Source organism: Leptodactylus fuscus, chromosome 3 (assembly GCF_031893055.1).
Source record: "Leptodactylus fuscus isolate aLepFus1 chromosome 3, aLepFus1.hap2, whole genome shotgun sequence".
Lineage (NCBI taxonomy): Eukaryota > Metazoa > Chordata > Amphibia > Anura > Leptodactylidae > Leptodactylus > Leptodactylus fuscus.
In genome coordinates, this window is record NC_134267.1 from 225798921 (window position 1) to 225826451 (window position 27531).

The 27531-nt window shown below is 42.3% G+C and overlaps 1 protein-coding gene across 1 annotated transcript in view; it reads left to right on the plus strand.

The window, feature by feature from the left end:
• Positions 1 to 25064, plus strand: part of SUPT3H (SPT3 homolog, SAGA and STAGA complex component) — a 366507-nt gene extending 341443 nt beyond the window's left edge. The window contains exon 12 of the mRNA XM_075269245.1: positions 24244 to 25064. Coding sequence (XP_075125346.1) covers positions 24244 to 24285 — 42 coding nt within the window. The 3' untranslated portion in view covers positions 24286 to 25064. The remainder of the gene's footprint in view (positions 1 to 24243) is intronic.
• Positions 25065 to 27531: the final 2467 nt, after the last annotated feature.

A 27531-nucleotide genomic window follows, 5' to 3' on the forward strand; every position in this document is an offset into this window, starting at 1 on the left:
GGTTCTCCCAGTCTGCATTCACACCTAGCTTTAAGACAGGCTGCTGGGAATTGAGAAAATAAAGGAACCTCATTGTCTGCGCCTGCTTTACTTTATCTAGTTAAATGGTGGAAAAAATACCTATTTAACCCCTTAAAGGAAATCCGTGACCAAAAAATGACCTATTTTATAAGTTTTTAGGGTAAAATCATTTAAGAAAAAACATGTAGACATTTATTTTTCTGTGTCACTGTCTATATTTAAAATTTAGTTCTCCGCCATGCAATTTTAACTCTGGCCACTAAGCCTAATATTATATTGACACTTGCCAGTTCTGTAGTTATGTACTGGTACTACTTATCTACTTCCCCTCCCTGTACAGAGCATGCCTAAAAAAATTTCCATTACACCCCAATAAGTCGTCTCCAGAAAATTCCTACCTACAGCCATGGCTGTGCTGTAAAGAATATCACTAAATGCTGTAAACATAGCAGAGCTCAGGCAAGATGGCCACCCCCATAATAATGTACAGAAAATAAAATTTTAAAAAATTACAACCATAAAATAGATACCATAAAACCATAAAATAAAGATAAATATATATACATAAAACCATAAAATAGCAGTTTAGTAAAAAGTAATAAACATTTTTTTTATCTGGGTTTAATAAATAATTGTTTTATAAAATAGACCCCCTTAAGATGGGTTAATAAAATAGTAAATAAATAAATTTTAAAAAAAAAATTAAAGATAGATATATATATATATATATATATATATATTTCTTTCAGAGGCGGAGCTTAATGCGCCTGGGCCCCAACACACAATATATATCAGGGCTCCCATTTACCATATGCTGACATCTTATGTTGTAGAGATGTCTTTGGGCCCTCTGAGACTCCAGGGCCCGGTAGTGATTGTTACCTCTGCATCCTCTATAGCTACACCACCGATTCCTTTCAAGGACTGAACCTACTTTGACATTACGTTTTTTTGTTGTTTTTTTTTTTTTTTTTGCACCTCCAAATTTAGGGAGACATAGTTGTTTCATTTTCCTATTGATCAAACATCTTATGGGCTTCTCTTTTGTGGGAAGAGTTGTATTTTGCAGTGGCACCATTTTGGTGTACTAATAAGCTAGGATAACAATATCATTGATGATAAAAATTGGACACCGGTCACAATGGATGATAAATGGGCACTAAAGGATATTAATGTGTCCATTTTTTTAAAGTATCCATTTTATCTTTTGCGGGAAAACCCATTTAACTCCCATAAAAGTGAATGGAAAGAACTACACCTATGCAGTCCCCTCTCCATTCATAGGGGGTCTAGAAAACCACTAGACCAGACATTTATTGTATCCTACTATTATAAATGTGAAAGTTTGGATGTTTGTTAGTCAATCAGGCAAAAACAGCTGAATGGATTTGAATGAAATTTGGCAGATAGATAGTTTGTAACCTCGATTAACATAGGCTACTTTTTATCCCGGTAAATAACATGGCTTCATGACTGTTATGAATTTATGTTCACATACTATATTACACTGCTCCTGCAGCAGCTTATCTTAGTTTCTGATAAAGCCAGGTCTGTTATCTCTCTGTATAAACATTCAGCTAACCTAGAGTCCATTGTGTAGATACATTTGCATATTATCTGATCAGCTCCAGGCAACATGCTGACACATTGTATGGGAAAATCCCTTTAATCCAAATTGGCAGTTTGCCAATTTTAAACATGCCGGGAAAAAGAAAATTTAATTTGTCGCAGCTATGAAGGTAGCCAGAAGTCACAGAGTTCTTCTTAAGCAGAGCAGAGGGGGATCATCGGCGCCAACAACACGCTCATTATATGGTGTCCCAGCAAGCTGCTGAGATGCCAGAACAATCACGGGCACAGCGCGAGGAACAAGTTCATTGGCAGGCCAGCTTGAGAGCTGCCAAAACACTGGAGCAGGCGGATCATTGACGCCAACAACACGCTCAATATACGGCTTCCCAGCGAGCTGCTGAGATACCAGAACAATCACAGGCACAGCTCAAGGAATGAGTTCAGTGACAGGCCGGCTTGACAGCTGCCGAAACGCCGGAGCAGGCAGATCATCAACACCAACAACACGCTCATTATATGCGTCCCAGTGAGCTGCTGAGATGCCAGAACAATCACAGGCACGGTGTGAGGAACAAGGTCAGCAGCAGGACAGCTTAATAGCTGCCAAAACGCCAGAGCAGGCAAACCATTATCAGCAACAATTTGCTGAATATAGGTGGATCATCAACTCCAACAACACGCAGACAAAGTCGCGGTCAGAGGCTAGTTTATCATAAATATGTCATAACCGTCTGAGATGAGATAATCCCCGTATAGCCTATAAAATGGTGGTTCTGAATGGGTTAACATGCAGTAAATGTCCTATGGAGTGATTTCAGTAGGTCTCCAGTTTGCGTCTCGGGTACACAGATTTATTATTTTTTTTATTTGTCATAAAACATGTATTTGTGGATGTGAAACATTTCCTTTCATGTCGGATCAGTTGTGTATTTCAGCCGTGCCAGTGGTTTTCCATATAGAAAGCTATGCTTTGTGTTTGGTAAACATGTACTTTTCTAACAATGTTGATTACGATCCTGGCGTTGGCATGTGCCGGGTGTGTGATTAGAGCATGTCGCACTGACATTCTTGGGAGAGGATACATTGTTACCATCTTATGTTTGCAAATATAATTACGGATAGATTGTATATCAGTGTTGCAGACTCTTGATTCGGCTGGCACGGGGCCTAGAAGGTTAAGCCTGTCTCCATTCTTAATGTTCGATTTGGCATTCTGATGCAGCGAGTCTCTGCCATTGGATCAGCTACTGAACTTTATATATTTTTTTTCTGTTTTAATCATACGTATTGCGTTACTCTGTGTTCATCTGGGAGTGCCAAAAATGAGCCCTTAATAAACAAGCAGCTTGCAATCTGGCATGAAAAAGGAATTAGCAGTGGAGATCCATCAGAATTCTGCAGACATTCATCTGATTTCTGGTGCCACAAACCAGGCTGAAAGTTGGCCCTGAAATGCTGGCATACGGAGGACAAGGATTATGGACTATAGGAATATAGGACGGATTGAACTGGAAGTCAGTATGCGTTTGTCATATAGCATCCAATGTCCATTTTGTTCAAGAATGGAAATAGCACAGCAGGTTTGAACCTAGCATAAAACAAGGACTTTCCATTACCTTGTACTATAAAATAGACTGTAACATTTCCAAAGTGTCGCTCTACAGAGTTTCAGTACAGTTGCCTACTCTGTACTCAGTTACATACAGCTATATACTCGAGTATAAGCCTAGTTTTTCAGCACAGTTTTTGTGCTGAAAAAGCCCCTCTCGGAGTATACTTGAGTCAAGCAAAAAAAAAAAAATATTTTTTTTTTTTTTGGGTGGTGGGGATCTATGACCAGCCACAATAGTAATGTATAGAATCTCCCATAAAATAATGAAAAAAAAAGAAGCTTTTAAAAAATATAATAAAATAAATAAAAGTTCTAAATCTCTCCTTTCCCTAGAATACATATAAAAGTAGAAAATTACTGTGAAACACAAACACATTAGGTATCCCTCTGTCTGACAGTGCCCGGTCTATTGAATATAGGGTATCCGCAGTGCTCCTGTTCTGTCAGGAAGGGGTTAATAGGAGCACTGCAGATCCCCTATACTCAGCCAGGCTGAATTCCAAGTGGGGGAAGAAAAACAGTCCTCAATCTCAGGGAAGGGGCAGACAGACAACCAAAACACCCCCTCCCCTTCCCCAGCAACTACTGCACCCAAAAACTCCGACCATTTTAATTTTTGAAATTTTCCAGTAGCTGCTGCATTTCCCCCCCTCGGCTTATACTCAAGTCAATAAGTGTTCCCAGTTTTTTGTGGTAAAATTAGGGGCCTTGGCTTATATTCGGGTCGGCTTATACTCGAGTATATACGGGTATTAACTCTCTAAACATGAGAGACGAATTCAGGAGGACCTCCAAACTGCACGGAAAAGATGTCTGTCCTTCAAATCATTTTAATATCTTCTAATTATATCTATGAGTAGGGTTGAGCCAATCTTGAGATTTCAAAATCCAATTTTTGATCATTTTCCAGCCGATCCCGATCATGAAATTTGCTTGATCGCCGATCGGGACCGATCTTTTCCAATCCCGCTCGCTCAACCCTAACTATGAGCACAGTACAGTGGAGACCGAAGTGGGCAAGAGATGGACCCAGCACAAAAAGTCAGGAGGAAGGCCTCCCACCCACGAAGTGCTCACTATGTACCACTATACAAAAACAATGGAATAAATATTAGTTTGCCATTTATTACTAAAGGATATCAGAATTATGAATAACCACCTGTTACTGTCATGGAGCTTCTCATGACAAAACCCTACCATTAGCTATCATGTGTCTCTCGAGGACTGTCGTTGGTCGTCTCCTCACGCTGGACCTTAGGTCTGGGAGCCTGATCCTTGTTAAAATACTCTAGATCTCCTTGTTCCTGTCTGATGTGTGGGAACACACGCTGCATCTGTCTGGAACATTAGGCCCTGTGTATACTTCTAATAGGAACTTCTACAAAACAGGGCGAGAGGAGCTGGACGTAGCGATCTGATTAGGACAAGCTGTATTTGGGTCTGAAAGTTGGGAAGAGGAAGTGCAGTTTTCCCAGCAGTTCAAAGGCTCTGAGAGCCACAACAAGCGTAAGAATATCATGTTGTGTTTGTTATTCAAGGCTTCCTCTTATCTTGAAACAGAAAGCTGCATTGAAATCTAAGCAACCTGTAGTGCCCGGCTGGGCTTTTTATTATCCTATGGACAGATGAATATACAAGGGTAGCAGTGTGTCTGGAAGAAAATCCCATATTCTAAGCAGTAGTCAGACTTCTAGTGTTATTCATAGAGTCTCATTCTGTCTACTCTGTGTTCACTCCCACGTACTAGGTGTTGGTCCTTTGGGTCAACTTGATATCCGGCTCAAAATCCTGTGAGACAATGATGATGATTTTTTTTCTTAAATATTCCTAAACGCTATCATCCTCCAAACTCCAATACAGTATTAAGGATCCTTCTTAGGAATGATAAAGCCAATACTATATTTAAGGGGTTATATTTTTAGTGGTTCTCTAGGAAGCACAACAAACTGAGGGGTGGCCGGAAGTAGGTGGATAGTGGCAAATAAATAATACTTGCCTGTCCCTGGTGCTCTGCTGCATTGTCCCCGTCTTCATTCCCTCCAGTGTTGGGGCTCAAGGGACTGTGATTGGCCTTACAAGCCGCTGGTATAATAGGAATAGTGACATCACACTGATAGACCATCGATCCCTCACCTATGACTGCTGATACTACTAATGTGAGCCTTTCTACTTCTGGTCTGGCTGGGAACCCAAGTGCAGAGAATGGACACTAAGCTGCACAGAGGGGTGAAGGGGATAAGTAAGTTAAACATTTTTTTAATGTAATTTTTATTTTATACTCGCCCCCACCTGTGAGTTTGGTTTGATTCCTGGAGGACCACATTAAAGGGATCCTATCAGTAAAACGACATTTTTTCTCTATAAAACATCGGAATAGCCTTAAGAAAGGCTATTCTTCTCCTACCTTTAGATGTCTTTTCCGCGCTGCCATTCGGTAGAAATCCCAGTTTTCGTCTGTATGCAAATGAGTTCTCTCGCAATAGTGGTGGTGGGCCTCAGCGCTCAAACAGCACTGGGGGCGTCCCCAATGCTGCAAGAGAAATCTCCAGCGTCACCTCCATCTTCTTCTGGAACAGCCTCTCCCCGTGTCTTCTTCCAGCACAGGCTTCAAACTTCTAGACATGTGCAGTCGGCTCTGCTGTCGGGCCTTGTGCAGAGCCGACTGTGCATGCCCGCCTGGTGTAAGCAGCCATTTTTTTGTGGCCGCTTACACAGTACACTGGGGTAAGCGGCCACAAGAAAATCGCTGCGCGCATGTGCAGTCGACTTTGCCCAAGACCCAATGGCAGAGCCGACTGCACAAGCCTAGAAGTTTGACCCCCCAGCGCCGGAAGAAGACGTGGGGAGAGGCCATTTGAGAAGAAGCTGGAGATTTCTCTCGCAGCATTGGGGATGCCCCCAGTGCTGCGAGAGAACTGATTTGCATACAGAAGAAAACCCGGATTTCTACCCTACTTAAGGCTATTCCTACGTGTTATAAGAAAAAAATAAATTTTAATGATAGGATGCCTTTAAATATAGCCTATTGTATGAGACTGTGATACAATGTCTAGACACAGACACTACACAATGTACCTTCTTCCAGAGCACCATGGCTCTCTGCACCTAATTGGTGAGGTGTTAACATTTGGACCCTGCTGATCTGACATTGATATACTGAAAGAGATCAACATTTACATTGTCCTAGGAACTGCTTATAGTTTTCACCTTAAGGGTGCATTCACACTGAGTAAACGCTAGCTTATTCTGAACGTAAAACACGTTCAGAATAAGCGGCGTCTAAAGCAGCTCCATTCATTTCTATGGGAGCGGGGATACGAGCGCTCCCCATAGAAATGAATGGGCTGCTTCTTTCACTCCATGCAGTCCCATTGAAGTGAATGGGGAGTGCCGGCGTATACGGCAAGCTCTGCTCATGCCGGAGCGTACACGCCGGCACTCCCCATTCACTTCAATGGGACTGCACGGAGTGAAAGAAGCAGCCCATTCATTTCTATGGGGAGCGCTCGTATCCCCGCTCCCATAGAAATGAATGGAGCTGCTTTAGACGCCGCTTATTCTGAACGTGTTTTACGTTCAGAATAAGCTAGCGTTTACTCAGTGTGAATGCACCCTAAGGCTGCAGTCACATGGAGTTTTTTTTGGCGAGGAAAAAATCCACTTCAGGAATTAGGAAATGGTTTTTTGAAATGGCTTTTGGAGCGTTTTTTTAAAGGCTTTTTTATTTTTATTTTTTTTCTTCCAGCACAGTGTATGGCCCTTGAAAAAACAGCTAGCGATTTTTCTGCTCGATTTTTGCTAATTCCGCACCCAAATCCACAATGTGGATTTTCCACCTCCCATTGACTGCGTTGGTTTTTGCAGGTGGAATCCGCCAGAAGGAATCTTTTTTTCCCCTAGTGCAAAAATTCTGCGAGTGGAAAACTAATGTGAGCGGAACCCATAGAACTCTATGGGGAGATGTTTTTTCCACGTGGATTCTGATGCGGATTCAGCGTCTAATTCAGCGCCAAAAACTCAGTGTGAAAGGACCCTTAAGAGTGGAAGGTTTGCTAGCTCATGATACACCAAGACTGAAAAAAAACAGCCCACCAAAATCAAACATACTTCTCTAGATCAGGAGAGGTACAATGTCTCCTTAAGCAGTCAACCTTTGCAGGCCACCATTTCTTACAGGCTATGGATGTTCTGCTTGGAAATTCTGACTATGTGAGTAAAGGAAATCTGTTCTTCTAGTACCACCTTTTGGAAGGTCGCTCCCTATAGTTTAGTACCTGATTTAAATGGAGCCTAGTGACATGACCTGGAATTAATCTGAATATCTCCTCCGAAAGAAAAGAAACCCATTGTACCCTTCTTGACCCATGCCTATGACCTCTTACCATGCCAAACTAGACTCTTACTCTGCAATGATGGGGGGCAATAACCTCAAAGTGGAGTGGAGTGTATCTTTCTTTTGGAAGAGATATTCTGCTTTGACTTTGATCCCAGGTCATATCACAAGGCTTTATCTATAGTGAGGTCGGCACTTGAGGAATTGTCTTCCTTTTTCCATCAAGGAAAACGTATATGTATATTCTTTCCCAGATATTTCTGTAAATAACTAAGCATGAGCTAAGCTAGAGCCGGGACATCTTCCCAGTCATATGGTATATAAATAATTGAGAAAAAAAACCCTGTGCTAAATGCTTTTCTTAATGTTGTCTCTTGTCCGTGTCTCCAGCTCCCGAGCTGCCTTTCCTTCTGTCACATGTTCTCAGTAAATCAGCCCCTCTCAGCCTTTAAGGCGCATACAGGGACTGTTTTCTGGAACAATTTTGCTGATTTATTGGTGCAAGGCTGTTAATTTACTGTCCAGCTGATTTGTTAGTCTGTTCTGTTGGTTTACAGGAAAACTGAGCCTTCATTTACAGGGAGAAAGGAAAGACTGTTAATCTACACAGAAACTGTTAGAGCGTTTTATTAATTTGCAAGGAAGCTGTCAGAGTGTTTAATCATGTGCAATGGCACAGAGCGTCCACAAACTTCCCCGCGCTGCTCCAGGCCCGGCTTGTCGCCCACCGCTGTTTGATTTTCTTTTTTGCCAACTGCGGATGTCATAAAATTGATATGAGATATGATCGGGCTTTAGGGGGGATCAATGGGTAGAGATGCGTGGCGGAACTGGTATGAGCCAAGAGTGCGAATATAGAACCATGCACATACTACACCTCCATCATGACCTCTAAGGTATACAACAAAGGTATAGCATACTGTATACAAAAGTGTCCAATCTTTACTAGATCAGGATCATGACCCCGTTAGAACACTGATTTGACCTGATTTGACCCATAATGCGTCATTTTAGTTCAATGTATGACAGATCTGACAAATCACCAAAGCCAGATGTAAATTTAAACTTTGCCTTAACTTATATGTTTACTAAATTGAGATCTTTTATATTTAAAAAAAAAAAAAGTTTTCCAATTTTCATTGACACAAAAGAGACTGGTCCATTGCAGCACAAACATTCCCTAACAGTAACCCTCCCATTCCCCCTGCGAAATACTCAAGACCTACAAAGTAAGCAGCAGCCATAGACTCAGTGACAGGGAATAAAGAGCACCCAGCAATAGCGACCTCAAGTGGTGGCCTGGTGTGTTAAGGCAGGGGCCGCATGGTGTAGGAAAGGCTGCTTAAATCCAATGGCCCTATTCAGCTTTCTGGCCTGGAATACTGGGTGACATACCTATTGTCCTGAGTGTGTTCCATGTCTTCTTCTCTAACACCTAGAACACAAATTTTAGGTTCTTCTCACAATGTCATTCATTTTCTATGTATGAGATTAAGCACACCAAATCATGTACATCAGGTGCCTCTGGGACATGTACAATCTGGCCTTACCCTAATTTTGTATGCCCTGTGTACCAGGAGAATATGAGATAAAGGCTGAGCCTAACATAAAGAGAGCATGGGAGTTAGGTCCAAGACAGTGGCCTAACTAGAAATGGCGGGGCCTCGTGGCGAACTCTTCCCCCCCTCCCCCTGCCGACCAAGGCCAAAAACTCCAACCAAAACCCCTCCCCCCGCATTCCACTATTATGCCCCATAGTGGCCCCTACACACACTATTATATCCCACAGTGGCCAGAGTGTAATAATCAGAGACCCGGGGGATACAAACATAAAAAACAATGTTACTTACCTATCCCCTTCCCGCTGCACTCCTTGGTGGTATCGGCCATCTTCAATCACGTCCGGAATGTCACATGACCCAGGACGCAGGAGGGACGTCACAGAAGTAGGCCCAAAGCCTGCCTGGAGCCCGGAGAGGTAACAGTGTTTTTTATGTTCCCTTACCTCTCCCGATCTACCTCAGATCATTATACTCGGGGGTCTGAAAAGTAACGCCAGCCAGTAATGGCCTATTAAAAAAAACACAACACAGTGGTAGTGGCTGTCCCCGGGCCCCCTAATGTCCTGGGCCCTGTGGCAACTGCTACCACTGCTACCCCAGTAGTTACACCCCTGGTCCAGGATAATGTACAAACTCAGGTTATGTTGACATTAATATCATATCTTCCTTTGGAAACTAAACAAGCCTGACAAATACTTGCCATCAAAAATTTTATGGAAACCCTAAAAAAAATGCATCAACATAGCCTCATGTACATTCCTTAAATACAAGACTGAAATTGCTCAGACTATTTTTTCTGTTATCAACACTTCTAAGCTTTTTTGGTGGCAACGGACTTTATATGATAGATGGAAATTCTTGACGTCGTCAAGTCATATCGTGATACATTTTCCTTTTAGCCATTATCACTTCAGATCTATTTTTTTTTTTTTAAATGTAGATTGTGAGCCCCACATAGAGCTCACAATGTACATTTTTTCCCTATCAGTATGTCTTTGGAATATGGGATGGAAATCCATGCAAACACGGGGAGAACATACAAACTCCTTGCAGATGGTTTTATGCCCTTGGCGGGATTTGAACACCAGGACTCCAGCGCTACAAGGCTGCAGTGCTGACCACTGAGCCACCATGTGGCCCCTTCAGATCTATTTTTGACATTAAGAAGATCTATTTTCTATTGAGAAGATCGGCTCGTTGGAAAGAAAACAAGTAAGGCCTCGTTCGCATCTGTGTCGGTAATCCGTTCGGGGAAATCCGCATGGGGACCCCCATCCCCCCGGACGGAATACCGAACGCATTTGCAAGCAGTGTGCAGTGATAGCACATGGGCCCCTAGGATTGTAATGGGGTCCGTGTGCTTGCTGCAAGAACTCCGCACGGAACGTGCAGACAGGAAAGTACTTTACAATCTACTTTCCTGCCCGCATGACTCGTGCGGAGATCTGGCGGCAAACACACGGACCCCATTATAGTCTATGGGGCCTGTGTGCTTTTACTGCACACCCAGTGCCGCACCTCCCATGAGGCGACCTGAAGCGAGCGCTTCAGGCGGCACTATGCCAGGGCCTCAGGGAGGGCGGCATTTTTGCTAACCTAAGCCAGTCCAGGACAAGCTGTCCTGGTCTGGCTTAGCACGGAGCGGTGGTTTGGGGAGGCCACTGGAGCAGCGCTGCTCCAGCAGCCTCCCCGCACGCTCAGGCAGAGCGCAGGCAGTCTCCGGGCCTGCTCTCTGCCGGCGAACGGCATTAAGCCCCACCCCCTTTGCTAAGTCACGCCCCGCTCCGCCCCCTCCTCCCGGCGGGGGGGGGGGGCGGCTTTCTGCACTTCGCTCGGGCGGCGAAAGGAGCAGGTTCACCCCTGTGCACACCGCTTGTCAATGCGGACTGAACGGATTACCGAACGCAAATGTGAACCAAGGGTAAGACTGGTGGTGACAAGATCAAGTCAAATATTCCACTAGAAAAACAGATGACCAAAATAAAACTTGGTCTTACTTTGAACATATTATGATAAGATTAAATATGGATAAAGATCACCACCCAGCCATGACAATGTCATGGAGAAGCTTGAAGACTGAAATGGAAGTCGAGGCCTGCTGGAGAAACACTGGTTATACAACAAAAATGTTTGTTTGGTTTCTTTTCTGATATTTCTATTATTATTTTTCAGGTTGTCTTGCGTCTGGTGGTTTGTAGAGATAATGTTCCTTCTCAGCCGGTGTTGTACGTTCTTAGTTTGTGTGTTATGACTGTCCATCTCCTCTGTTTACACATGACGCTACTGTAGGTAGTCCACCATATGTTTATAATCACCGATATTACAAAAATGTCAAGTTAATGGGAAACGTATTCCACCGTGTCTATATCACTCCAATGTGAGGAATGAAGAAACCGGTGAGGCACTTCAGAATGCGCAGGCCTTTCCAATACTCCTAAACAGATCAAACACAGACTGGAGCTCGCCTAAACAATACAGTCGCGGGCAGAACCTGCCGCTCTCCATGGCTTATTTCTTTGAACTGTAAATGGAGTTTGACATTTTGGGTATTGTGTGATGTTTTGTTTTCTTTGCAAAGAGTTTAGACTGTGGAAGACTTAACACTATGTCTGCTCGCCTTCTGACAGGAACAAGAATAAAGTCTGATCGCTGATGGCTGTTTTGCCTCAAGGACATAGCCAGCTCCTGTTTCTATCCAGATCGGTTGACCAGAACTTTCCTTTTAGGACCATAGACAGATAGATAGGTTACAGTCACCTGAATTAAACTTGTGCATTGGTGTCTCCACTGCCGAAATATTGGTTTCTTATGTAATTATGCAAATAATTTGCATATTGACAAAAATTGTAATATTTCAGCAATGGAAATACTGATTCACAAGGGGAAAACACATATCATTCAGGTGCCTCTATCCTATTATCCTATCTATCTGCAGGGCTGGGTTGACATGCTTGGGTTATGGCGACCGATACTCTTTTCTGCTGACCATGTTCTACTAGTCTTCAGTAGTTGATACCTTTTTTAATGGCTAACTAAAAAGGATGACAGATTGCAGGCTTTCCAGGCCTGAGGAAGAGGCCTAGAGCCTCGAAAGCTTGCAATCTGTCATCATTTTTAGTTAGCCATGAAAAAAGGTATCAACAAATGAAGACTCTCAATTTTTAATATTTCATATCCATTGGCTAACACAGTACAAAGATATTTTTTTCTTATACGTGTTCTACTAGGACATATAATCTTACCAAGGTGTTAGGTTAGATTCACCTGTGAAACTCATGGGAAGAATCTGACTTCCATGATGTAATTAGGATGCCAGTGCCTCAAGTATGCACACCAATAGAGGGCGCTGACTGAGAATGTGCAAGTCTATCTTCCATGATGTAATTAGGAAGACAGAGTCTCAGTCAAACAAACCTATAGAGGGCGCTCCCTTTAACATCATGCCGATCTTCTCAGAGTCCTTTGTTTGCAATGATGTTGGGATTTTACCAGATACAGTCTCTCAGCCAAGGACAGCTGTTTCGATGTATTTGTATCTCATCAGCTTAGCGCAGAGAGGACTGATCTGGCAGAGGTGAGAGGCTTAGCCAGGGTTGAGGGGATATCGTCACTCCGTAAGGAGAGACACTGACATCGTAATGACATCATGGAAGTCAGATTTGCATATTCTTCCCATGTTCCTTTGCACAGTGGAGCGCTCATGGCTTAATAAGATTCTACACACCTAAGGGCCTATTCACAAGGAGTAAGCGCGGCACCCAATGTGCCGCGTTTACGGGACGTTTGCACCGCGATTTTGACGGTGCATGTTTGTGGTCGCGTTAACGCGCATTTACGCGACCGCAAACATGCACCGTCAAAATCGCGGCGCAAACGTCCCGTAAACGCGGCGCTTTGCGCGCCCATTTACTCCTTGTGAATTGGCCCTAAATGCTGGTTCTCTCCTTATGGAGTGACGATATCCCTTCAACCCTGTGAAACTCAGTCTGTGTATTCGCCAGATTCCCCTAGCAGCATAGTTAGTTATATATGACCCAAGGGTCTCCGAAGTGACATACGGTCCTATACTGTAATTGGTATGGGACAGTATGTGGCTGGGAGGCAGGGACTCCTAGTATCATAGACAACTATATTGCTAGAAGTCCTGTTCCTGGCATAAAGGTCAAGCTGGTAAATCCGGCGACTAAACGGACCAAGTTTCACAGTTATGTGAATTTGGCCTTATTTATTTTGCAGCTCTTATGCAAATCTATGCACGTTTTTTTTAGTAATGCGCACATGTGTTAGCCTCAGATGATGCCACTTGCCCTCATGGTGACCAACCTTTTCCTGCCAACCCCACAACTACTATAGTGAAAGAAGAACTGACGATACCCAGTTGTGGGGCCTCTGATTTGGTAGTTAAAGGGGACACCATATTAAAATAGCACATTTATTTTCTTTATTGTGATTTTTTATGGAATTAAAAATCGATCATTAATCATAAATTATCTATTTTTATTGGGTTGTTTTGGTACATGATGACCAACATTTAATTGGTGCCATTTTTGGCTTATTTTCCATCAGAATCGTGTCTTATTCGCTGTGTGACATATCTGTTAACTAGAGATGAGCAAACACTATTCGAAACTGCCGTTTCGAATAGCACGCTCCCGTAGAAATGAATGGACGCAGCTGGCGCGCAGGGGGGTTAAGCGGCCAGACGCCGACACAGGCCGCATGCTGGCTGCGTCTATTCATTCCTATGGGAGCGTGCTATTTGCAACGGCTGTTTCGAATAGTGTTCGCTCATCTCTACTGTTAACCATTTGTGCCACAAATTAGGTCCATTTGTGACCTGCATATTAGTTTGGCAAAGTGGTGCAAAAGTTTCTGGATCTCAGGATTGGGGATTGTAAAAGAAAACAGTTGCATCTTTACTCCACACAGACCCTGCATAGCAAAAGTATCCAAGTTTTAACCGGTCTGAAAATGAAGTCTCTGATACTGGATACTGAGGACGCCTCACATACACTTTACCATTGGTGTGAATTTATTTTTATTCAATTTGTTTGCTTTTTTTTTTTCATTTTTTCATTTTATAATTTAGTTTCTTTCCACTTTTCAGTCCATAAGAGACACACAGAGTAGAAGCGGCCCTCTTTGGCGACCTATGTCTTCCGTGACAGCTTTGCGACATCTTTTATATATTAATATGTTATTATGGAAAAAAAAATCCACTTCCAATAAAAGGGATACTGTTGCAGAATAAACAAAATTCGCTCATTCTGAGAAAATGTTGTGTTTTCTCAAATTACAAATTATAATTTGGAACCGCGCATTGCCCCAAAATCTCTAGCCTTTGGTGTCTTCTTATGTCTTCACATTGGCTGAACATATTTCATACAGTGCAGTCATAAGTTAGCTCTTTAATGTTGTGGAGTAACCTGGCATGAGTAGAGTGGTTTTAAAGCCTTCCAAACTACGAGACTGTCCAAAATGACTTGGTAGGTGCTAAATAAACTGAAATATGTATTCCTCAAGTAAAACGTAGGAACAGAATTGTATTTTATTTGGAGACTGTCACTTTTTGTTGCTCGTTTGTTCCTTAGTAATGTATTTAAAATATATGGGGTAAAGCTTTAGGTTTTTATGTAAAATAGCAGGGATATATATATAGAGAGAGAGAGAGTATATTTTTAATTGACTGACCCTCCCCAAAACATTACTGCAACTTTTTTTAATATGACGTTGCATGTATCTTCTTTTTTTTGCTCTTTCTGCACTAACCTGGAAGAGCACTAGAGAAGAAGCTTCACAGGACAGTTGCTGCTTCTGCAGAAATCTGCGTCCCGAGGATCGTGTACAGATATTCACAACCTTTGGGCAGTGGCATAACTAGGAATGGCGGGGCCCCATGGCGAACTTTTGACATGGGGCCCCCCCCCTTCCTGACCGACACCGAAGACCTTGACTGACCGCGCCCCCCGCCCCCACGCTGCATTCCTGCGCACTCTGTCATGTCCCTCAGTGGCCCCTGCACCCAGTATTACACCCCATTGTGGCCCCTGCACACGGGATTAGGCCCCATAATGAACACCCATGAACAATTATTATACCCTGGGGTATTTTCAGACCCCAGAGTATAATAATTGGAGACCGAGGGGAGATACAGACATAAAAAAAAAGTTGCTTACCTGTCTCCGGCTCCGCTGCAGTCTTTGGTGGTGTTGGCCATCTTTAATAACGCATGGATGTCACATGACACAGCAATTGCAGGCAAGTCTGAATACAAACAATGTGTAGATTACTGATCCATCTACTGACACTGACCTCCCCCTCCTCCTAATACACAGATATCAGGACACTGACCTCCCCCTCCTCCACACCACACGTACATACACACACAGACACATTCTCCATTCTGCATCTCCCTTCCCCCCTCCCCTTCATTACCTAGCAGCACATCTCTCCTTCTCGTCATCCCGTCCAGTACTGACTGCACGGGCTATAAAGACACGCCCACCTAGTCATGTGACGGATGACGTCACACAAGGTCCTTCAATCTTTCCCCTGCTCTTATCGCAGTTACAACAGTTTGTCTGTGATAAGAGCGGGGGTAGCAGAGGTAGCTGTTGCCGGGCCCCTAATGTCCCGGGCCCTGTGGCAGCTGCCTCTGCTGCTATGGCGGTAGTTATGCCACTGCCTTTGGGTGATTTAGATACCTTGGTGCAGAACTCTGTGTCAGGTTCTTAATGATGTCTTACTTAGGTATTCATTCCATTCGCCTCTCAAAACAAAAAAAGCAAGAAAGAATCAGTAGCCTATTGTAGCTTTATATCTCTTCAGCACAGCGTAGGGATACTAGTTTGGCAGCGTGAGAGACTATAGACCAGGATCAGGGGATAATAACACTCCTTAGGGAGTGAGAACCTTTACAGGCATATGGAGACTTACAAGCCTTTTTCGCTACACTGGGGGATTATTGGAAAAATATGCAAATCTGTTTTTCAAGCTGTAAATAGGAAACAGAACATAGGAGAAGATCCTGCTCTATAGTCTCTCACTCTGCAAAACTAGTATCCCTACGCTGTGCTGAAGAGATCCAACAGATCAAAACAGTGCTGTCTACAGCTGGGAATCTGTTCCTTTTGGAATAGAAATACTAGTTTGACTAAACCTCGCATCATAGCATTAAGGCTTGTTGAAAAAGTCGGCCCATTACTGTCTTATATGGTGTCCTACAGACTTGTAGGCATTCTATGTTCTATTATATGGAAATCTTTCTATTCTCCATCTCCATAATCCATCTTGGGATTGAATATGCCTCTGCCTTGAAGCTACTGTATAAGCTCAGGGTTTGGATCCGCACAAGATAGATCTAAAATATAGCCATGTCGATGGACCCTTATGGCTTGGGACGAAACCACTGACTACTTCTACTGTTGTGGCCACCAACAACCTGAGCTTTCATATCCCCTATGAGGACATACAACGCATTTATATAAATTGCTATGTGAGCGAATGTAATTGAACTTCCTCTCTAACTGCATCTGTGATCAATGAGATCAACCCGTGATCCAGGACACAATTCCAACATATTGTACATTACTTAGTTGGAGCACGTTCGGTGTTCAGTTATATCCAATCTGTAAAGTTATGAAACCCCTGTAACAAAAAAAAAATCACTTCGGAAATAGCAGCCATTGTGGTTAATGTCTAATCCATGCAAACAATTTGCAAAGACTTCCAAAAGGCTCTATTTAACATGGAGAAAAAGAATGCTAGAGTTTGGCTCCAAAAGAGGAAGAAGTTAATATTGTTGTAAAAGTTATTTCTATTTCCTACCAGACGTTTATTTTACAGGATTGTCTAACCTCCAGCATGTTATACCCAGTGTTCTGTGGAGAACGCCTGCCGAGCTGGTACTCTTGTAACGTCCTGTAATATATAACTAGTGTTCTGTAGCACAGGCCTGCCGAGCTGGTACTTCCATTACATCCTGTGATATATACACAGTGTTCTGTACATTGGGCCTGCTGCGCTGGTACACTCGTAACGTACTGTAATACACTTATTAGCAAAAAATAAAGCATCCAGACGTGCTGGACTGCTGCAAAACTCAGCATGCATTTATGTCTCAAAAAGATATGGAAATGATTACAGCTGGGGTCTGATTGGACACTGGGATTTAAAAGTTCTTCCCTGCTGTCCTATGAAAAGGTTCTCTGAAGTTACTTTTGTGTAGTGTATCTGTTAATGAGAGATTGTTGAGTAGGGCAGAGCCACCAAGCTGGTACACATATAGTGTCCTGTATTGTCAATGTACTTCAAGACTAGGGTTGAGCGATCGGGAAAGATCGGATCCCGATCGGCGATAGAGAAAATTTCACAATCGGGATCGGCTGGAAAATGATCGGAAATTGGATTTTAAAATTGATCCTGAAATCTCAAGATCGGCTCAAACCTACTGTATATATAATATACAATTAGGGTTGAGCAATCGGGAAAGATCGGATCCCGATTGGCGATCGAGCAAATTTCATGATCGGGATCGGCTGGAAAATGATCGGAAATCGGATTTTAAAATCGATCCTGAAATCTCAAGATCGGCTCTACCCTATTCAAGACTAGAGATGAGCGAGTACTGTTGGGATCAGCCGATCCGAACAGCACGCGCCATAGAAATGAATGGATGCACCTGGTACTTCCGCTTTATCGGCGGCCGGCCGCTTAACCCCCCGCGTGCTGGTTACGTCCATTCATTTCTATGCGAGCGTGCTGTTCGGATCGGCTGATCCGAACAGTACTCGCTCATCTCTATTCAAGACATGTTACCAAGGTGACAGAAGGGGCACATCATTGGGCTAAAAAAAGTGGTATGGTCATTTTGATGAAATGCCTGCCATCTAGCTGTTCTGACACAAGGGCACGTACATATGGCGATCGAGCTTCAGACAGGCAGGACTTCGAACTGGAATTTTTCAGCAGGATAATGCTCACCCACAAACAGCATGGATTTCCCATTTCACGTCACTTCCATGACCGGGGCCAGCTGTATTGCCAAGTATTTATGGGTTCAACTGGGACGCCATCTTTGGCATCCTGCAAGTGTGTAGACTCTACAGGCCCAGCAGCAACATCTGTGGGCAAATGTTGGATACCGTATGGAACCTGTATACTTCCATACCCAACTGTATCTCATCTTGTATCCAGGCTAGAGGTGCCCAATAAGGTCAGTCGTACAGTTTCTTCAATGAACTTGTCCTTTTGCTGTGATATAGCAATCCCTTACCTATATCATCATCATTACAGTTACTCTGAGAAAGCTTCATTCCATACCAGCAACTCCTCCTTGGTGCGGTATTTGTCTTGTCAATGACAAGTGTCAGTGTATATAACCATTGTTGAGTAGGGCAGAGCCACCAAGCTGGTACACATAGTGTCCTGTATTATCAACGTGGGTATTTGTGTGTACAGGAGATGTTATTGATTGTCTCGGATATTGTATGAGCCTTTCAATGGAATCTGGAATGAAGATGAGAGAGATGTTGTGCGTTGCAGACACACAGTAACCCGTTTGTACTTGGGCTGGGCTAATCATTACCAGCCATCTTCATTCTTTGATTTCAATGGATGACATTTGTCCTTATTTTCTGTAATTAGATCAGTAGCCCACACACAGTGAAGACGTCTTTTCATCTTCCCAAGACTTTCATACTACAAGGCTTTATTCTGAATTTTGATATTACACAAGTTGACGCATTGCCACCATGTGTTTTATTACATTGACTCATTATCACATGGTTGTGATGTCACGAAAGCGAGATCCTTGGAGGTCAGCAACAATGGGTCAGGTGAAGAAAGGAAGGGAAAAAAGGGCAAAGATCAACTAGGGCATCAATGAGAAAATACATGAAGGGAACCATGGGGAAAATAAAGAGTACAGTGAGAAACTGGCCAAAATCCAAGAAGTGATAAGAGAGACTCAAACTTTGGGAGAACGTTTTAGCCATTGGTTCAGACTCTGGAACTGGAAAACTAATGCAGAAAATATAACAAGTATGGGTAACAGATTGTCCAACAGCACAATGAAAACGGAATAAAAAATTCTTGTAATAAAAAAAAGTACTGTACAAGCAAAATTAAAAATCGTAATGCCTTTAAAGAGGGTTTTCTAATGTGAAAATGCAATATTGCTATGATATGCGTGATTGATCCATGGAGTCTAAAATAGAGAGACACTCATTGATTGTAACTAGGGTTGAGCCGATCTTGAGATTTCAGGATAGATTTTAAAATCCGATTTCCGATCATTTTCCAACCGATCGTGATCATGAAATTTGCTTGATCGTCAATTGGGATCCGATCTTTCTCGATCGCTCAACCCTAATTGCATATTATATATACAGTAGGGTTGAGCCAATCTTGAGATTTCAAAATCCGATTTTTGATTATTTTCCAGCTGATCGCGATCATGAAATTTGCTCGATCACTGATCGGGATACGATCTTTCCTGATCGCTCAACCCTAACCGTAACTAAGTGTTTCCTTGCATAGTGCTGCTCCATACATATTGCAGCTAAGATTATCCACTTGGGCATGTAACCAATGAACATGACATCACTAGCCTATGAAGTGGAAGTGTTGCTGACCTGCCACTGTCATTTTGAACAACTAGTCTATGTGGGTGCTGGGTGCCTCACCCCCACCAATATGATATTAATTATTTATATTGACGATAGATCCTCAGTAGTTAAGACTAGAGATGAGCGAGTACTGTTCGGATCAGCCGATCCGAACAGCACGCTCCATAGAAATGAATGGATGCACCTGGTACTTCCGCTTTGACGGCGGCTGGCCGCTTAAGCCCCCGCGTGCCGGCTACGTCCATTCATTTCTATGCGAGCATGCTGTTCGGATTGGATGATCCGAACAGTACTCGCTCAACTCTAGTTAAGACCTTACATTGGACTGAGTTGTGGCAATTCCAGTTTCTGGATCCCTACAAAATCCAATCCGACATCACACCAGTCTCACCATTGCTGGAATACTGGAATGATGTTCTAGTTGGATCCCAAAGCAACTCCCATGCCGAACTAAAGGTGAAATAATTGTGCCTACCGTGAATCGTATCTTAAAGGTTTATAACAGGTAGCCCTGCGCTATAAAGAAGCCTTGGATATTTAAGCTTTTCTTAATGTGATAATTTTAGAGGAAAATTTCCTGGCAGACATAGGTGTTCCAAATCTCATGAGTAGTAAAAATATAAATCACATTAGAAACGGAGAGCTTTGCACATGTGCACCTACCTCCTCCCGGTAATTGTACAATTTACAGCTCCTGTTGGAAACCTGTTTTATTTGATATCCCACAAGCAAACCCCACCATTTTTTTTTCAACCGTTTGCCAAAAAAACTTTCCAAAACAAAGGCCCGGGAGGACCACCCATCCAGAATCCAAACTTTCTCTGGTTACTCGACCATGTATAAACTGGAGACGACTGCTGAATATCAGGCTCGAATGTTGCCATTGGGAGCAACTGATTTCCAGATTAAGTAAAGGTGTTAAAATAAATTGAGGCATAAATCTCATGTGTTATAATATAAATTCTTACAGGACGGGCTTCTATGTGGGCTGCCTGGCAGAAAGCATAGCGCAGGTGATACCAAGTAACTCAATAGTGTCCAATGTGGAGACCTCACATAAACCCAACAGACATATGTTTCCCTTTATTATGTGAAGGCGAGACCATAGAGAATCCATATGTAAACATTCGATATTCATGTTTTATTCTTAGAACGCTTATCCTCTATTGTGTCTGCAGACTCCATGGGATTAAAAGGATTATCCATGGAATATGTAAAAATTTACTTCCTCTGGGATTCTATTGTGCCCAAACTTTGAGTTTTAGGGCTGGTTCTGACTTGTCACTCCCATGAGTCGATCTATCTCCTCCCTCTTCTCCTGTTCTCACACTTAGTTACCTGTACTATGGGGACTTGCTGGACATGGTGGATTCTGCCCCAAAATAAGAGTCACATTCTTCCCTTAATACAATGAGAGGCAGAGCTTGTAACAAAACCTGAAAAAAAAATAAGCGTCCTTCTCGATATTGCTGCGTATTCAATGAATGATTCAGTCCATGGCTTCCTGCTCATTAGGGTAAAGTTCATCCGGGGTATTTTGGTCTGGATTTTGAGGCCGTATCCGCCTCAAAATCCTGACCAAAAAGACGGCTCCCATTGAAATCAATGGGAGCCGGTCAGTTCTTTTTTCCGGGTGCCGTTTCTTCCGGCTACCAGAAAAAAGAAGCGTCATGCTCATTCTTTCAGGCCAAGTCGCCTCGCGACATCCACCTGAAGACACTTCCTCCCGACTAGGCCCATTCATTTGGGCTGAATCCGGCTACCCGTATTTTGGTCCGGAGCCTGAGGCTGCCTCCACCACAGGTTCTGGACCAAAAAAACCTTGTGTGAACTTACCCTTATGCTTATTCATCTGGACCTGGAAAGATGCCGCAAAAGGCAGATGCTTTACTGTGGTAGTCCTCCGCAAGGAGTCGAAAAATGAACAATGATCTGGTTTGCCAGCCTCATAGCACAGATTAGGAGGAGGTAGCTCAACTAATTCTGATCATATTCCAACTCTGTTGATCCACAGTTGGAATCGGTGCATAAGGAAAGTAAGTTTTACATATTTCCTGGATAACACCTTTAAATTTAATCGAACTCTCCATAAGCTATTTGTCTCCGAACGTGAAAGCTATCAATAGCCAAGTAGCAATATACACAAACACTGTATCATATTGCGTGAGTGTAATGTAGGTCAATGGTTGGACTGGCCCACCATTATACCAGAGAATTCTCTTTTAAGTCTAAAGAGTAGGGTTGAGCGATTGGGATCGGAAAAGATCGGATTCTGATCTTTTCCCACGAGATCGAGGTCGGAGGTTATTTCCCACAATGCTTGGCTACTGGCCAATCATTGTTCGCTTTTCCAACAATGATTGGCCAATAGCCAAGCATTTTGGGAAATAACCTCCAACCTCGATCCCGTGGAATTGGAATCTGATCTTTCCCGATCGCTCAACCCTACTAAAGAGAGTCAATCACTTACTGCTAAGGTCTGTTTTTTATGGGTTTATTCACAAACAATATTTGATCTTACACTAGATTTACATTTCCATTGAAAGTTTTGTTCGGCTCCTTTATCTGAATACTGGCAAACGCCCAACAATATGGCAGCAGCCCAATGGATCCCATTGTAGTCAATCCATAGATGTCAGTCATGGAACAGATTTGGCTCTGCTGTTATTTTCCTCTCTCTGCTTCTATGATGGAACTGAAAATCAGAAATCCTAGGTTTGCTTGGTTTTTACTCAGAATGTGAGTGATCTATAGACTTTCTGTGGATCTGTACACCGCTTCCTCGGAGAGTAGAGAAAAGCCAAACAGCGGCAAGGGGCTCCGTAGCTTCATTTTTGCAAATGATGGAATCCAAAATCTTATTTACAATACCTATAAGAAAGCATTAAATGCTTAACCCTTATTTAACCCGAGGTCTTCGTTTACAGACGTTTCTTTTAATTTGCATTGGAAGGATAAAAAAGAAAATTGCTCTAGTCCGAGAGGAAATCATTTTTTTGTCTTGGAGAGAAATGTTATTTTCCCTCCTTGGAATAGAAGAAATGGAATCGGAATTGTGTGGTTGGAGAAAGAGCCACTAGATGCAGCGCTATATTGTTTATATAAACCAGGGAGCAGGAGCCTTCACCGCGGACGAAGCGCCATATTATTTGCATGCCAAAGTTTAACCCTTTTGTGTCTAGTTTGGGCTGTAGCAAAGTAGGTGGTTTCATCAATAAAGAAAATCAGACCTATCAGACGTTATCAGAAAATGACCTATCGAAAATGACTTTACTATTATCTATATTTTTAACTAACCCGTAATCCTACCGTGTTCACTGTAGCCGCGGAGCCCCATATTAATCTGACACTTCTTCCTGTTCTGTAGAGATTACTTCTCAGCAGTTTATTATGCTCAAGGCATAATTAGGTTCTGAAACCTTTTCCGCCGTGTGAATTCTCCGCGTCTGGAGCCTTGGACGCCATGGATGACTCAGCCACGGAATCCGTTGCAAGATAGGGCATGTTGCTAGCTAGCGGGAAAAAGAGCAAGCGGCTCCCATTGAAGTGAATGGGAGACTTTTTTGCAAGTGCATTTTGAGGTGATTCCGCGTCAAAATCCGCCTGCAAAAAACCCATAGTGAGCATACCCTTATAGCATACTTGCCAACTTACCTGAAGCATCTAGGAAGCTTCCACAGAAATCCTGGAAAAGTCGACAAATCTCCAGGTTTGTTGGAATGTTTCTGCAAAGGGGGCATGGCTGTAGTTAAAAGGGGAGTCTCACTTCAAAAAGTTGGCAAGTATGGATTATAATGACAGGTCCCCTCTCTCTCCTCTTGGCATTGGCATTTTTGCCGCGGTCTAGCTGTGACCAGATGCCGGTGCAGTGTATCAGCCTTCCGACATGGCATCCCGCTCCTGGTTAGGCCTGGATGAATGGGCCTAAGGGTCCATTCGCACGGAGGAAAATGGTGAGGAATTTGGTGTGGAATTTTCCACGCTGAAAATAAAGCCTCCCATTGATTTCAATGGGTTCTGCTAGCTTTTTTTTTCCCACTAGCGGACTTTTCCGCTAGCAGAACCCATTGAAATCCATGGGAGGCTTTATTTTCAGCGTGGAAAATTCCACACCAAATTCCTCAGCATTTTCCTCCGTGTGAATGGGGAGTCTCAAGGTGCGTCATCCATGGCAAGGTCTAGGAGGATGCTCCTGTTTTGCGCATCCTGCTGCGATCTCTGCCTCCCATTGAAAACAATGGGAAGCCGATTCTGGGGGTAATCTGCTCTGGACTCGGGGGCCAAATTCCTCCGTGGGAACTCACTTAAGGGGTTAAGATTCCTTACAGACATAGGTGTATGTGGCGCGTGTGATGGTACATATGTCAGCCGCATCTACACCGTCAGACCTCATAAGGAATCTTCCCCCGTAATAGAGCCTGTGCTATTAATAGACAGACATGTACCGTGCCTCCATATTTACAGGTTGATGTGATCATCGCTAACAGATTTGTCTGTTTTTGCTTCCCTTTGCAGAGCGCCTACCGCAGGACGGGGATGCCATTTTTAGCCTGTTAAAAGATCCGAAGAGGAAGAAACAAGGGAAAACAAGAAGGTTATATTAAGGTGATGCCTCCATGTCAGGAGGAAGAGCCTGATCCTCGGAGTGAGGGGGCCGATTGTTGTGACTATGCTCCGGCGGGATGTCTCATTTTCAGCCCCCACAATTTTCATGCTTGTTTACTAGTTGGAACATTGAGCCAATTACCGGCAGGATGTTTGGAGCTTTGTGTGTAGGTGGAGGAGAAGTCACATCACACTGCGAGCACACTGCCATCATCTGCCCACGGATGCAAAACGCGCTGTCATCCTTTCTGCCGGGTGGGGCCTGTTTATATAGACCCCGAGAAGGGATGACTCGGTTTCCATTGTGTGCAGGAAATACATTTACTAGTTTCAGGTGTCGTGTGTCACTTCAGGCTTCCAGGGCGTCCAAAAACTTCTGGATCAAAGATACATTTGATTCTTATTTTTCCACATTTGAGCACACTTAAAGCAACCCTGACATCCATGTTACTCTCCTATGTAGTGGAACGTCATCTGTTGTTCTCTGGTATCAGCCATAACTGATGGACAGTCTACAGGCCTCCAGATGATTATTAGTTACCTCCACATACTGGATCCTCACATATACAGTAGCTGCATACATCGAAAGCACAATCCACACCACAGAGGACTCTGTATACTCTTTGCGTCTTGTTAAGTAGACAGTTATGAATGTAGATGACCAGTCCTGCAGATCTGCCCAACCAAATATGTTCTTGTTTTGCTGATTTTGTTGAAGAAAATGTCATAAAAGTGCCCTGTTATGTGGGGTTTCTTTCTGTAACTTTCTGGCATTCTTTTTTTGTATTAAAGTTCTATTAGTTCATTGAGTGTAATGTGTTATTACTGCATGGACATGTATACATACACTGACACATACATGTACAGACATGGAAATAGATCCTATTAATATTATAAATGTGAAAGTTTGTGAGTTTGGATGTTTTTGTGTTTGGATGTTTGGATGTTTGTTACTCAATCACGCAAAACCCGCTCGACCGATTTGCCTGAAATTTTCCACAAACATAGTCATTACACTCGATTGCGCAATAGGCTACTTTTCGTCACAATAGCGCACATACGTTTGTGCCAGGACCCCCACAAAACCCAAACTCACACCACCATCTCTGCAATCTCACACACTTTGGACCATAGCAAGCCACAAAATTCATATTTCCCTCTACAGCCTCGCCCCTAACCCCACACAATCACATATACATATACTTTACCACTTTGCCCCTCACCTTAACAATACTCCAGGAGGCTCTCTTTAACGCTTCGGAGCAGCCATGTTTGCCGACCCCCACCTCTCTGACAATCCGCGACACCGCCCACCCATGTCAATACCCCTAGGCGGTCTAATAAATGCAAAAAAAAAAGTTTAAAAAAAAGTAAAAAAAAAAATATATATATATATATATATATATATATATATATATATATATATATATAAAAAAAAAAAGAATTAAAAATTCAAATCACCCCCCTTTCCCTAGAACACATATAAAAGTAGTTAAAAACTGTGAAACACATACATGTTAGGTATCCCCGCGTCCAAAATCGCCCGCTCTACAAAGCTATATAAATATTTTTCCTGTTCGGTAAACGCTGTAGCGGGAAAAATGGTCAAAAGTGCCAAACCGCCGTTTTTTCACTGTTTTGATTCTGATAAAAATTTGAATAAAAAGTGATCAAAGCAATAACATTTCCCGAAAATGGTAGAACTAAAAAGTACACCTGGTCCCGCAAAAAAATACGCCCTATACATCCCCGTACACTCACGTATAAAAAAGTTATGGCTGTCGGAATATGGCGACTTTTCAAAAAAAAATTTTTTAACACAGTTTTGGATTTGTTTTTAAGGGGTCAAAATGTAAATAAAACCATATAAATTTGGTATCCCCGGAATCGTAACGAAGCACAGAATACAGGGGACATGTCATTTTGGTTGTATAGTGAACGCCGTAAAACCAAAGCCTGTAAGAAAGTCGCAGAAATGCATTTTTTCTTGAAATCCACCCCATTCTGAATTTTTTCCCTGCTTCCCAGTACATGATATAGAATAAATAATGGTGGCATCATGAAGAAATATTTGTCTCAGGAAAAATAAGACCTCATATGACTCTGGGAGCAGAGAAATAAAAAAGTTATGGGGTTTAGAAGGAGGGGAGTCAAAAATGAAAAACGAAAATCAAAAAATGCCATCGGCAGGAAAGGGTTAACTTCAAATACTTCTGTCCCAAAGTCACTATGTAAAGTTTCTCACAACACCGTATATATAGCAGCTCAAATACAAAGTAACTGCAACACAAAAGTCTCACGTATTCTCTGAATTACAGCAAAAACAAGATACAAAGTTACATTTCATATCCCATACCTTATACACAGTACGAAAACCTTACCCGCGCCTGTACCAGCTAGTACTTATATAAATGTATACACACCGCTATAAATAGATACATGCACAACTATGTAAGTAGATACATAACCAGATATATACAGTAAATATATACACACAGATATACAAAACCATCTATACTGTACATACATAGATAAATAGTAAATATATAAATACATACATGAATATATAAGGCATCTTTAGCCATATATCTATCTATCTAATATCTATCTATAGCATCTATATAATCTATCTATAGTATTTATCTGTCTAAAGTATCTACAGTATCATCTATCTATCTATCTATCTATCTATCTATCTATCATATCTATTCTATCTATCTAATATCTATCTCTATCTATCTATCTACTGTATCTCTATCTATCTCATATCTATCTATCTATCATATCTCTATCTATCTATCTATCTATCTATCTATCTATCTATCTATTTAGCTATCTTATCATATCTATTCTATCTATCTAATATCTGTCTATCTCTATCTATCTATCTATCTATCTATCTATCTATCTATCTATCTATCTACGTATCTATCTATCTCTTATCTATCTATCTATCTATCTATCTATCTCCTATCTATCTATCTATCTATCTATCTATCTCCTATCTATCTATCTATCTATCTATCTATCTATCTATTTATCTATCTATCTATCTATCTATCTCTTATCTATCTATCTCCTATCTATCTATCTATCTATCTAATATATCTATCAATATCTATATCCTATCTATCTATCTATCTATCTATCTATCTATCTACTATCTATCTATCTATCTATCTATCTAATATATCTATC